General features: G+C 43.6%; 1 protein-coding gene across 4 annotated transcripts in view; it reads left to right on the top strand.

Annotated features, from left to right (window-relative positions):
* Positions 1 to 14,812, top strand: part of MBOAT1 (membrane bound O-acyltransferase domain containing 1) — a 186,817-nt gene that overhangs the window by 40,042 nt on the left and 131,963 nt on the right. For 3 of the 4 annotated variants that reach the window (XM_063923240.1, XM_063923239.1, XM_063923238.1), the window contains exons 2-3: positions 9,035 to 9,180; positions 11,122 to 11,199. In XM_063923240.1, coding sequence (XP_063779310.1) covers positions 9,035 to 9,180; positions 11,122 to 11,199 — 224 coding nt within the window. The remainder of the gene's footprint in view (positions 1 to 9,034; positions 9,181 to 11,121; positions 11,200 to 14,812) is intronic. The other variant, XM_063923241.1, reaches the window with a different exon arrangement.

Raw genomic sequence — 14,812 nt, 5'->3', positions numbered from 1 at the left:
AGAAATCAGCCAGTTCCCAGGAACAGAAACCCTCTCCCGCCTCTGCCAAGCCCTCAGTATGACGCTGGGGCTTTACAAGCAGAATCAGGCACGGTGGGGGGCCCGTCTCAATGAATTTCAGCGCGCAGTGGGCTCACTCGCAAGTAGACCCCTAGATCCTTCAGGTGATATCTCAGGGGTACAAATTAGAATTCGAGACGTCTCCCCCTCGCCGTTTTCCTAAAGTCGGCTTTACCGATGTCTCCTTCTGACAGGGAGACAGTTTTGGAAGCCATTCACAAGCTGTATTCCCAGCAGGTGATAATCAAGGTACCCCTCCTGCAACAGGGAACGGGGTATTATTCCACACTGTTGTGGTACCGAAGCCGGACGGCTCGGTGAGACCGATTCTAAATCTAAAATCTTTGAACACTTACATACAGAGGTTTAAATTCAAGATTGAGTCACTCAGAGCAGTGATTGCGAACCTGGAAGAAGGGGACTACATGATGTCTCGGGACATCAAGGATGCTTACCTTCATGTCAAAATGTACCCTTCTCACCAAGGGTACCTCAGGTTTATGGTACAGAACTGTCACTATCAGTTCAGACGCTGCCGTATGGATGGTCCACGGCACCCCGGGTCTTTACCAAGGTAATGGCCGAAATGATGATATTCCTTCGAAGGAAGGGAATTTTAGTTATCCCTTAATTGGACGATTCCCTGATAAGGGTAAGATCCAGGGAACAGTTGGAGGTCGGTGTAGCACTATCTCAGGTAGTGTTGCGGCAGCACGATTGGATTCTCAATATTCCAAAATCGCAGCTGGTTCCGACGACTTGTCTTCGGTTCCTAGGGATGATCCTGGACACAGTCCAGAAAAAGGTGTTTCTCCCGGAGGGGAAAGACAGGGAGTTATCCGAGCTAGTCAGGAACCTCCTAAAACCGAGCCAAGTCTCAGTGCATCAATGCACAAGGGTTCTGGGTAAAATGGTGGCTTCCTACGAAGCAATCCCATTCGGCAGATTCCACGCAAGAACTTTCCAGTGGGACCTGCTGGACAAATGGTCCGGGTCGCATCTTCAGATGCATCAGCGGATAACCCTGTCACCAAGGACAAGGGTGTCCCTCCTGTGGTGGTTGCAGAGTGCTCATCTTCTAGAGGGCCGCAGATTCGGCATTCAGGACTGGGTCCTGGTGACCACGGATGCCAGCCTGCGAGGCTGGGGAGCAGTCACACAGGGAAGGAATATCCAGGGCTTATGGTCAAGCCTGGAGACATCACTTCACATAAATATCCTGAAGCTAAGGGCCATTTACAATGCTCTAAGCTTAGCAAGACCTCTGCTTCAAGGTCAGCCGGTGTTGATCCAGTCGGACAACATCACGGCAGTCACCCACGTAAACAGACAGGGTGGCACAAGAAGCAGGAGGGCAATGGCAGAAGCTGCAAGGATTCTTCGCTGGGCGGAAAATCATGTGATAGCACTGTCAGCAGTATTCATTCCGGGAGTGGACAACTGGGAAGCAGACTTCCTCAGCACGACCTCCACCCGGGAGAGTGGGGACTTCACCCAGAAGTCTTCCACATGATTATAAACCGTTGGGAAAAACTCGACGGGTATTGCGCCAGGTCAAGGGACCCTCAGGCAATAGCTGTAGACGCTCTGGTAACACCGTGGGTGTACCAGTCAGTGTATGTGTTCCCTCCTCTGCCTCTCATACCCAAGGTACTAAGATTGATAAGATGGAGAGGAGTAAGCACTATATTCGTGGCTCCGGATTGGCCAAGAAGGACTTGGTAACCGGAACTTCAAGAGATGCTCACGGAGGATCCGTGGCCTCTTCCTCTAAGAAGGGACCTGCTCCAACAAGGACCCTATCTGTTCCAATACTTACCGCGGCTGCGTTTGACGGCATGGCGGTTGAACACCGGATCCTGAAGGAAAAAAGGCATTCCGGATGAAGTCATCCCTATCCTGATCAAAGCCAGGAAGGATGTAACCGCAAAACATTATCACCGCATTTGGCGAAAATATGTTGCGTGGTGCGAGGCCAGTAAGGCCCGACGGAGGAAATTCAACTGGGTCGATTCCTACATTTCCTGCAAACAGGAGTGTCTATGGGCCTGAAATTGGGGTCCATTAAGGTTCAAATTTCGGCCCTGTCAATTTTCTTCCAAAAAGAACTAGCTTCAGTCCCTGAAGTTCAGACGTTTGTAAAAGGGGTACTGCATATACAGCCTCCTTTTGTGCCTCCAGTGGCACTTTGGGATCTCAATGTAGTTTTTTGGGTTCCAAAAGTCACATTGGTTTGAACCACTTAAATCTGTGGAGTTAAAATATCTCACATGGAAAGTGGTCATGCTGTTGGCCCTGGCCTGGGCCAGGCGCGTGTCAGAATTGGCGGCTTTATCCTGTAAAAGCCCTTATCTGATTTTCCATTCGGACAGGGCGGAATTGAGGACTCGTCCTCAGTTTCTCCCTAAGGTGGTTTCAGCGTTTCACCTGAACCAACCTATTGTGGTGCCTGCGGCTACTAGGGACTTGGAGGACTCCAAGTTGCTAGACGTTGTCAGGGCCCTGAAAATATATGTTTCCAGGACGGCTGGAGTCAGAAAATCTGACTCGCTGCTTATCCTGTATGCACCCAACAAGCTGGGTGCTCCTGCTTCTAAGCAGACTATTGCTCGTTGGATTTGTAGTACAATTCAGCTTGCACATTCTGTGGCAGGCCTGCCACAGCCAAAAATCTGTAAATGCCCACTCCACAAGGAAGGTGGGCTCATCTTGGGCGGCTGCCCGAGGGGTCTCGGCTTTACAACTTTGCCGAGCAGCTACTTGGTCAGGAGCAAATACGTTTGTAAAATTCTACAAAATTGATACCCTGGCTGAGGAGGACCTGGAGTTCTCTCATTCGGTGCTGCAGAGTCATCCGCACTCTCCCGCCCGTTTGGGAGCTTTGGTATAATCCCCATGGTCCTTACGGAGTCCCCAGCATCCACTTAGGACGTTAGAGAAAATAAGAATTTACTTACCGATAATTCTATTTCTCGTAGTCCGTAGTGGATGCTGGGCGCCCATCCCAAGTGCGGATTGTCTGCAATACTGGTACATAGTTATTGTTACCAAAAAATCGGGTTATTGCTGTAGTGAGCCATCTTTTCTAGAGGCTCCTCTGTTATCATGCTGTTAACTGGGTTCAGATCACAAGTTGTACAGTGTGATTGGTGTGGCTGGTATGAGTCTTACCCGGGATTCAAAATCCTTCCTTATTGTGTACGCTCGTCCGGGCACAGTATCCTAACTGAGGCTTGGAGGAGGGTCATAGGGGGAGGAGCCAGTGCACACCAGATAGTCCTAAAGCTTTCTTTAGATGTGCCCAGTCTCCTGCGGAGCCGCTAATCCCCATGGTCCTTACGGAGTCCCCAGCATCCACTACGGACTACGAGAAATAGAATTATCGGTAAGTAAATTCTTATTTTTTTTTTAACTCCATTTCATCAAATTATCACTAGGTGCTACTTCAGTCATAGATCTTCCATCAGATTGTTTCTCCATCTGCTTTATACTGAGGGTTTTTTTTGTATTTATGGCTATAGATTCATGTTAACATTCATATACAAAAACAGCATACTAGAAAGGAAATATTTCCTGTCTAGATAACCAACAAACAATTGCCAGATTTGAAAAAAAAAAGAAAAGTTTCTGAATATCAATTGGTCATCAGAGAAAACATTTAACTTTCAGCTGCTTTTTTATCTATCTATCTATCTATCTATCTATCTATCTATCTATCTATCTATCTATCTATCTATCTATCTATCTATCTATCTATCTATCTATCTATCATGATAATTAAGGGCCAATAATCCTCAGGACCCCAAATAGTTCATACTTTCCAGGTCACATTTTAAAATATCCACAGGTGGAGTTTTTTAATTTCACGTGTGATTCTCTGAGGAGACCTGGAAAACGTGAACTGTTAGCGTCCTGAGGGCCAAGTTTAAGATTTAAGAACCTGTGACATAATTACACAAGACTTACACAAGATGGAAGCCTTATAACAAAAAAAAAAAGTAATGTCTCCACTAATAAATACAAACCAGAACACTGTTAGAAAATGTGTTTGATATTTGTAAAGGAGGGCAGTTTGGCACCAAAGCAGCACATGGGAGTACAACTTTACAAATTTAGACATTCAAGCACTAACTATAGGGATAAACTATTCGTTATTATTAGACTATGTTAAATAAGCAAACCGCTAGGAACAGTCAATAATGTACTCAGGGTCAGAGTATTATAGTACCATAAAATCAGTTTATTTCATCACGTGTAGAGTGAGCAGACCCTACATATATAGTACTCCCGAACAGGTTCTAAGGATTACAAGTATATTACAATCTTTACTAACTTTTGCTAGTTTAAAACTTATTAAAAAACTTTTACTCTTTCTGATCTGAACCACTATTTCTGGCATTATGTTATTTTATATGAGAAAAAAAAAATAGATTGCCGTCAGTAGGACAAAACGCAACCTACCAAAAGGAAACCGCAGCTCTGACATCCTCATCCTGCTCACAAGGACCTTTATGTGGCTCCACATCTGCCAGCCATTTTTGAGCAATGAGCAGGATGATTGATTGCTAGGGAGTAGACTGTGCAGCATTCTTACTGTAATTTTTGGAGAGGAGTTTCAGGCATTTGCCAGGCAGTTTAGCCCACAACATGGTTTAATAAAAAAAAAAGGTGGTTCCACGCTGAGAATGATTACAGCTGCTAACAGCAGCATCCGGAGTTACTATAAATGTACAACTAAAGGGATTGTTATTCTTCTTTCAAATCAAGGAGATACACAAACCGTCACAACAAATCCAAACGACTGATATGTATTGTCCACGTGACAACATCATTTAGTTCTAATGAATTTTGTGAAGGAATAAGTATAATGTATTCATGAACTAATTTGTATTACAGTGTCTGGGTTAACGTACTCCTACTCAAGAAGGAGTCCAGGTAAACAAAAATATTAAAACACTTAAGTGTTTTACTCATATTAAGAAAATGAATAGAAAATATATGTTCCAGCATTAAAAACACCATTTTCAAAGATGTCAAAGTTACTGAGTTTTTGAAACCTTTTGTATAACTTTCTTGTAAGGATGCTGACTTACTTATAATTATAATTAGACACATTCTGTAATGACCATGTGCAGTGGACCAAGATTTCTGTGTACTAGAACAGAAAAGTGTTATTATAGCTTTTGATATGTTGTAAGGGGATACATACGATATTATGTGATATCCCGGCAGATGGAATGCCGGCAGTCATATGACAGCGGTGTCCCAAAGCGGACAATTCCCAGACAGGGGTCGGGTAGGTATGTATACCCTCCCTTCCCACATCCTGACCCTAACCATGCCCGGTGGTGCCTAAACCTATCCTCTCCCCGCGGCCTAGACCTAAACCTCCCACCCATGCAGCCTAGCCCTAATCCTCCCTGGGGGTGCCTAACCTTAACCCTTCCCTCACAGCCTATACGTAACCTGCCCCCCCCTATAATCCCTCGGTTTACCAGTAACGAGTCCTGGGAGACATCACTTGGGATTCCGGCACCAGCATTTTGGTCCATGGCGGGATTCCGACTGCCGGGATGCCAAACACCAGTATCCTGAACTGATCCCGTTGTATAGTACTATTGCAGTCTTCATTTACCAGCATCGATTTATAACCTGTTATTTAAAAGCTATGAGTTAGTCCATTATATTATTTTGATGCTGTGTTTTAAAACCATGTAGGGGGCCACATTTTGTCATTTCAATACAAGTGACTTCTAGCCAGTAAACGTATCCTTAAAGCTATATGAAGGTAGGAAAATACTGTATTATATTGGTTGATATACTCAATTTAGAATCCAAGAATGGAAACATGATGCAATATTGCAAATCATGATTTATAGTTATATTGGGAATTTGTGATTCACTCATTCAATTGAATTATGATTTGCTTAACCTAGATATTCGGCGGGATGTAATGCCGCCCGAGTCCGGCGGCTGTGTGGGATGCCGGCCAAACTTGGATTTTTTTTAAATGGGCAATCACTTACAAGGCCTTGTAAGTGATTGCCCCTTTAAAAAAAGCCTGAGTTCGGCCGGCATCCCGCACAGACGCCTGACTCGGGCGGCATTACATCCCGCCGATTATGTTACACCTAACCCTGAAAAATGAAAAATAATTTGCAACAATGGCAGAATGTGAACCACAAATCATTTTGGTTTTGCACTGGTGTGCCTGTCTGGACTGCTGAGCACACTTCAAGGTGTTGTCTACTTTCTGGTCTTTGGAAGAACAAAGTAGAAGAGTAGTTGGAAAAATGTGAAGCTGTGCACTGTATATCAGTGATTCAAGGTCACATTTCAGTTTGGAAGTACTCCCTTTTCTTGAATCTTTTATAGTTTGTCTCCCTAAATAATGGTCTACATTCTGTCTGTATTTAATGAATCATCTGTACTGTCTTTATGGCATTGTGAAATTTTTGCATGTTTGAAGCTTTTATTTTGGTGGGAAGTGAGGTCATGGAAATGTGCTTTTCTGCAGTGGCAGTGCGAATGGACATAAAGTGTTTCCCATTGTAAATATAGGTATGAAACATGGCTTACGCAAACCGTGAGCTTGTGCAAATTTTGCAGTAGAAATTGGTATGCGGCTTTCGTTAAAGCAGGGAAGGTATATCAAATTGTGCACGCTAAACCTATTTTATATAATTATAAAGCTCCGCAAAACTAAATACCTTGACAAGTGAAAAGTGTGATTCCGCACCAGTCCTAATGAATTCAAATAGTATTTTTAGTACCAGAGTTAAATTCATCTAAAGAGTAAATCTCTTATAAAACACCTGGTGGTGCACCCAGAGTCAGAAGGAAGTGGGAACGGAATTTGTTACAGAAGACTCTCTTGTGTGGGTGCACTCTTATTGTGTTTGGTTTATTAAGGTAAGTTTTTAGAACGTAACTTTTAATAATTAAGATTAATATACATATAAACCCCACTAATCCAACGTAGGATTGGTATACAAAACACAGACGTACAAGAATACAAATAAATTGAATAAATAAAATTATGTTCTGGTTAGTCTATTCCATAATAGACTGGCTGGGAGATGTGAACACTGTGGTTCAATCTCTAAAACCTGCCATACCAGCACAAGGAAAGCTTGTTTTAATTAGGACCTGATAAGGTCAAAAAGGGCCGGATCTCTTGTAACAGGAGTGCACACATCCACTTGTATTCAAGGTGGGTTGTTGTATGTGTATTTGAGCCTCACTGTTCCCGATTGCTTCCTCTGCGGATTGATCCCAAGAGCGTAAGAAGAATTGCATAAGAGATTAGGCAGAGTAGAAAAAAAGTGGTGATCCTGCTGTTGGTGTTAAGCCGGGATTCAATCTAAAATTACTACACAGAGTATTCTCTGTGGGTCCCCCCTTCAGGTACTGACCCAGCCCATCACCGTTTTGCTCCAAGATCGGACGAGATTGGGCTCATGCGGTGAGGTGTGGTAGTAAATATTGGATTGTCTGGATGCAAATGTGTCGACTCACCAATGAGAGTACACCTATTACAGAGTTTCAGAAAAGAGTCGTGGATCTGCTGTCTATGTTAGACACATGGTTGCCCCTCTGAATCATAGATGAGGGGCAACCTCCAGAATAAGTTTAGAGTAGGAGGAAGTATGAAAAAGATTGGCAGATATTTCGGTCCGCAGGATGGATTTAAGCACAGGGAATGAATGTAGGATATGAGGTTATGTGAGGATTGGAGATGTCTGCTCGTGCTACATTAAAAGAGGATTACATTCATCCAATGCAGGAGCCAAGGCATCATTCATATGGATGCTGATATGTCTGGCGAAAGAAAAAAAATTCTCAATTTACTAGTAAGTACTGAAAAATTGTACGTGGTCAACCAAAACACACAGTCGCTTTATCATATATGTGCGTACATATATAGATATAATGTATGGTTCAGACAGTCCTACATATCCAGATATTTTGGTATTGATGTCGTAAAAATACTTAACTCGTGCTGGTGCTGTTTGCTACTAATTAAGTAATTACATTTACTAATTGCTAACACTGTCCGATATTGTCTGATTGCATAGGCTGTAAAGATATTACCATTGACCACCATAAACAAATATCAGAATTACAGCCAATATAGTAGGCATGTACCCAGATTGCACCTAATGTCTTAGGTGAAGTACACAATATTCCTGAGATATCGGACGCTGCCCAGATCCCTGGGTCAGTACATAAGGTGAACAAGGTGTGCAGGTACTTCTGGTATCAATGTCTAATTGCTTAGGCTATACAAATATTCCCTTTGTTCAACATAGACCAATATTAGAATATCAGCTAATGCACTGAATGAGGTACAGAATATAAATATTAAGTATCAGCTAATGCACTGAGTGAGGTACAGAGTACAAAAAAACCCGGACACTGCCCAGATCCCTGGGTCAGTCCATGAAATGGAGGATGTGCAGAGGTACTCCTGGTGTTCCTGGTCCTCTGTAGTGTGTGGTAAACGCGTTTCACCCGTCCCGTGGGCTTGGTCACTTCCAATGTTGGCAGCGCGAATGGACATGAAGTGTTTCCCATTGTAAATCTAGGTATGAAACATGGCTTACGCTAACTGTGAGCTTGTGCAAATTTCGCAGTGGAAATTGGTATGCGGCTTTCGTTAAAGCAGGGAAGGTATATCAAATTGTGTACGCGAAACCTATTTTATATAATTTTCAAGCTCCGCAAAACGAAATACCTTTAAACTTGTATGGAGGCATCTACTTTCACTATGCCTGTTCTCCATCCTTTATGGAATTTCCTTTTATATCTACCTGAAGACTTCATTAGGAATCACGAAGATGTCTGTAAATCACAGAATATTAGAACTGTAAAGTGGAATTATTGTTAATAATGGCATACCTGTGCAATTCGAAAGTCCTTTAAAACATACGCAGCATACAGTAGTTTCCTAAGAACATCTTGCTTGTTGCAGGTCAATTTTGTTACTTGTCAGCTGTTTGCCTTGGTGTTTGCTGTGTGGTTCCGCACTTACCTGAGACCAGGCCATGCACATGCTACTGTTCGACACGCTTTTGCCACGATTGTCGGTGTTTACCTTTCAGTATTTTGCTTTGGATGGTAAGTATTAAACTTCTGGTTACCTTCATTGCTTTGGTCAGCTACAGATGTACATCTAGATTCCGGGTCCTGGCCAATTATGCTAGCACCATCCGTCTTTTCTGTGTCTTTTTTACCCCAAAATGCATCTTCGCAACAATGCCATGCACCTACAGATGTAGCCATGCTCTGCTTTGCATAATGCATACGCATTCTGGCATAGCTGGCACGACTAGGATGCGCTTATGCGTATGTCCATAAGAATTAATGGAGTGATCGTCGGCTGTGAATAGTCACAGGCTGGCGCACCATGCAGCAAGCTGCAAAGATAAACATGGCTACATCTGTAGGAGGCATTAGGAGACTGCTGATTAATTCGATATGCAACATTTGTATATCTGTGTGCAAATGAGTCTGCATATGTAGCACAACGGATCTTGCCATAGAAAAAAAATGTGGCCGCTGCATCAGAGCACTTTTTTATACAGATCCAGACTGTCGCACACAGATATACATGTATCGCATATCAAATTAATCTGCACAGTCTCCTGGTGAGTACTTCTTGCATTGCACAACAAAAATGCATTTTTGCATAAAAAGTCGCCAAAAAAAAAAAAAAAAGTGGCTGGCTCTAGCAGAGTTGCACAGGACCTGGATCACTTAGAGGGGTTGTTTGGTGCAGCTGCAGTAATAATGTATGAGGACACATCTGTATGTTGCTATTTATTTTTATTTTTTATTCCCAATAAGAACCCTATCTAAATTAATGACTTTCTACTTACACCAAGCTGGTTTCCACATAGTAGTATCTGCATGACAGTGTGTCCTGGGAGATTGTTTACCGGGCCGTAAGTTCATACCGGGCTTCCAGGGTTGAAATGGACAGTGGTTCCTCCCCCGTCACCACAGGAGCACAGCTGATGGGGAAAGGAGGAAATAATGTGCCATTTATCCTGCCAGTTGTGAATACTTATCAGCCCCCCCCCTCCTTTCTTTCTCTACATCAACATTCCCCCATGTTTCTGCAGCTCCAGTTTACCAGTGTCTCTACAGCCAGCCTCTTTCTGTCTCTTCAGACACCAAATGTCTTCTCAGCCAGCATTCTTTTGTCTCTCCAGCCACCCAGTGTCTTCTCCGCCAGCCTCCTTCTGTCTCTCCAGCCACCCTTTGTCTCGCCAACCAGCCTTCTTCTGTGTCTCCAGCTACCCAGTCTCTCCCCAGCCAGCCTCCTTCTGTATCTCCAGCTACCCAGTGTCTTGCCAGCTTCCTTTTTGTCTCTCCAGATATCCTTCGTCTGTCTCTCAAGTCCCCCATTTTCTCTACAGCTCCAGACCTCTGCAGTCCACAGATACTTTCCTTCTTCTGGTTGCAGCTGCTCCTCTTCGCACTGCGTCTGGTTCCTCTGTTAGTGGCCGGTTCCTTTGTCAGTAGTGTGATTTGCGTGACATCACACCCTTGTTTCCATAAAAATAACCAAAACTTTATTGTACTAGGCAGTGGCCTGCAATCGATTGGTAAGTGTGTACACTTACCTTGATCAGCCGCTCAATCAGTGTGTTTGCAGATGTGTCGGTTAGGTGTGTATTCACCTATATAGTACCAACCAATCCGCATCTGTTGATTTTCAAACACAGCCTGGTACATGACAGTTAGAAACTGATTTGTTGGTACTTTATCTCTCTCCAAATCTCCATGGGTTTTGTAACATAATACATTTTCTTTAAAAGGTTTACCTATCTGCTCAATATATTTTTTTCTGTTTGTTAAATGTATGTGGTGAATGTATTTTTGGCATAGATATAATCTTTTTTCCCCCCTATAAATGTATCCTTTTTTTTTTTTTTTATAAATGTAGTGAAAAACACTCACACCAAATTTGGATTGTCACAGCTTTGATTACCGGTATTTGCTTCATCATCTGCAGAGTGATGTGATGTTAATGTATGTGTCTTTACATTTTAGGTACTCTTTGCACATATTTGCACTGGTACTTTTGTGCTACTGCATCATGATGAATGTAAGTGCTGAAAAAGTTCACAGGTAAGTGAAAAGTACTTTATGCTCTTCATTTATATAAGCTTTGTATAAAGGTGTATGAGTCATAAAAAGAGTCTATACCGTATGTACCAAGCACCACCTATTTTTCATTCAGTTTTTGGGAAATAGAGGTGGCAATCTCTTTTTTGGTGTGCAGCTATTGGATTACATTAGGATATATTTAGTGCACGTCTCCACCTGGCGTCTGGGATATCTTTTGCTTTAGTATGTTTCATAAAGAAAGTATTAGCATTTTCACTTAGAATGGAAGCCTGATTTTCAGGACCTTGATTCATCCCCTGCCGAAACATTGCTCTTTACTTGCAAACCCTCTCACCAACTTTCTTTACAGGAGATGAAGAACACCTAGACTTTAAATCAGACTAATTCCGAGTACTGTCTTTAAGTGTGAACAGGCTCAACGGGTGGTCTTCAGTTTGCTGGCTGTCGGGGTCCCGGCGCACAGTATACCGGCGCCGGAATCCCGACAGCCGGCATACCGACACCGTTTCTCTGTATTGGGGGTCCACGACCCCCCTGGAGGAAGAATAGATAGCCTGCAGCGTGGCGAGCGTAGCGAGACCGCAAGGGGCACATTTGCGCTCGCCACGCTGTCGGTATGTCGGCGGTTGGGATTCTGGTGCCGGTATGCTGTACGCCGGGACCCCGACAGCTGACATACCATACTACACCTGGCTCAACCACCCATCAACACTTTGTGGTATACAGACCAGTCAAACAACATACTGCAATAGATACACTTTACACAATCTTATCCAGGATTAATGAGCAGGACCTACATGCAAATGACAAAGTACAGCCCGTGTAGCCATAGGCTTAAGGTGACCATCCACTACTCGGACTCGTCTGAACTGCAGATCGCATCAGATTTCCTTTGAACTCTCCCGAGAGCGTCCTGGGAATCGGATCGGACCCTGGCTTTAATTTTCACTACATTCACTTCAGATATATCTATCATGTGCCAGATCGCATCAGATATGTCTGATGCACACATGCTACATGTGATTGATCTGATGCTGCTGCTGCCTCCGCCGCGTCCTGTGGTAGGTGGGAGTGGCCAAGGAGATGCCAGTCAAGTGACGCTTTAGATGAATCTGATCAGCTACATCTGAAGTAAAAAAAACACTCCGATGTGCACCTGATTTCTTCAGATTCAGATAAATAGTTGGATCAGCCACAAAGATCTGTAGTTCAGACATATCTAACACGGGACTGCGCATCGAATCGGAAGAGCCATCCTATGTGACACTTTTCTTCAGATTTTTTTGGTCAGATGCGTCGAAATCTGAAGAAAAGTGCCCAAATCGGACTAGTGGATGTGGGCCTTTAGATTTCAGACAACCAAAAGACATGTTAACCTGACTTTGACGACAAGCTAATTGCCTATTACAATAGCTTCAGTGTGTGTCCCCAGTTTGGTAAGTGGCCTTCTTTGTCAAATTATTTTGTAAACTCTTGCTGGTGTTAAGGGCTGATAATAATAGTATAGTACTTGGCTCCCCGCAACTACAGTCAAATGACCGCTTCAGTGTATAAACGAGGCGTCAGGTACTTCCGCATATTTGTTGCCTGGCGCTTCGTTTATACACTGCAGCAGTCATGACTGTATTATTGAATACATTGACTGAACACTTTGGTACAGTAGTATTCCCTTTTGGATACTGTGAATTTAGAGGGCAAGAAGAGATGAATGATGATTTCTGTTATAGTGGGGACTCCTGGTTTTGGTTCTGTATATTGATTTATTATGACCCTGGCTTCTCACTTTTGACTACAGTTTTTTGCTACCTGACCCTTAGAAACATTCTGGATTTCTCTGTGTCTAACCACTGTTTGCTATTGATTAACTGGTTTTGTCAGTACTGTTAGTTGCACTAATTATTGTTATACTGAGCAATAGATTATTTTAATATGCTGCTACTGAACCTTATGAATATATAATTGTAATATAGTATTACTGACCTGAGTTTGTGCTTGTGGAGATCCACATTTCTAGTTCTGATATTGTTTCGTATATCAATATGAGTGAGGAGGTTCAGTGTAAAACCTAAAGTCCTATAGGGGCCCTCTAGGGAAGGGGGCTTTGGTCTTTTTTGTATCCAAAATATTGCTTATACCCCTTTCAGACATAAGACCTGGAAAATACACGGGTACGACCCAAGTCTGTCAGCCCAGGAATTTCCCATGTCTAAGTTCACCACTATTTAAAAAAAACAGAAAATTCCCAGGTTCACACTGAACCTGGGTCTGCCCTGGAATGGTGACACTTTGACGTATATTATTCAGCCTTTGCTATTTGTTAATGGCAAATATGTGGTTTTATTTCCTATCTATAAACATTTTTCTTTAAAGCTATGCTACTTACTAGGGACTTTTTTTTTTTTTTTTTTTACTAGGGTGCTCACACTCACATTCCCCCTCCCACACCCAGCTATCAGCCATTATTACCATTCCTCAGTGTCAGATCTGCTCTTCTTGTGTGTGAACTTCCTGTAAGTGCATAGTCTACTGTGTAATAGTCTCAACTTGCCTGGGCTATCTTATAGCCCTTAGCTGAACAGCCAATCAGACACTTCTCTTCTAACCCAGTTCTAAAAACCCGGGTTGGATGCATTTACATGAGAGTAGGCTTGGTCAACCTGCAGCTCTCCAGCTGTTGTTAAACTACAAGTCCCAACCTACCCTCCCACTGCTCAGCTGGTAAAGCATGCTGGGACTTGTAGTTTTACAACAACTGGAGAGCCACAGGTTGGCCAGGCCTGCATTAGAGGCGCTGTACACTCCCGAGCCCTGGTTGCCGGGTAACTACAGCAGGAGGCTCCGGTTTTCTTCTTGTCAGGCACACACGACGGGTGCTCTCCGGGATCGCGTGGCCGCGCTTCAGGAGATGGTAAGTGGGTCCCGCTTGCGGGACCCGGTCTTTATCGTGATCCGGCGCGGTCAGTGGGAGGCCGGCCGCGCACGCTGGCGGTGGACACTGTGGCAGTACAGGCGATCCCAATAGATCACCAGGGCATGGGACAGGTCAGGTTTTCTCTATAAGCCGTTTTATTAGAGCCCGCAGTACCTGGTGGTTTTGCCAGCAGGGGGATAGAGCTTGGACCTGAAGCCCCTCCCCCAGCCCCAGGGCGCCATTTTCTGCAAATGTTCCCGCCCTGGAGCTGCATATCTGTCTCTCCCTCACTCCCTGGCAGTGTCTGCAGCGCCATTATCCCTCAGCTCACTGTTCCTGGGAATGCTTGGGCAAATCCTCCTATGTAATGCCGCCTGGTTGTCAGTGCTGTGACTTTACAAGACACTTAAGTATTCTACCTGCCTTTTTTAGTCAATGTTAGTTAAGAAAGAGTGCACTTAGTCAGGGTTTTCTAGTACAATTACCCTGAGATATACATCCAGTTCTTGCTGTGTACTGTTATATCTATTGTTATATAGCTGTGTAAGCTAGTCCAGTGCAGTATTATTGTTAGTAATAACCTCTGCATTGTATAGACTGTGACTATTTGTGTGTGCATTTGATAGCTGAGTGGTGTCCATTTCGTGTCTTTCACTCAACCTGCTATCCCTATATTCTATAACCTGAGGGGGCCTGGTGCGT

Source organism: Pseudophryne corroboree, chromosome 5, assembly GCF_028390025.1.
Source record: "Pseudophryne corroboree isolate aPseCor3 chromosome 5, aPseCor3.hap2, whole genome shotgun sequence".
NCBI classification, from domain to species: Eukaryota; Metazoa; Chordata; class Amphibia; order Anura; family Myobatrachidae; genus Pseudophryne; species Pseudophryne corroboree.
Note: the sequence above shows the minus strand (reverse complement) of the source record. Positions and strands in the feature narration are given on the sequence as shown.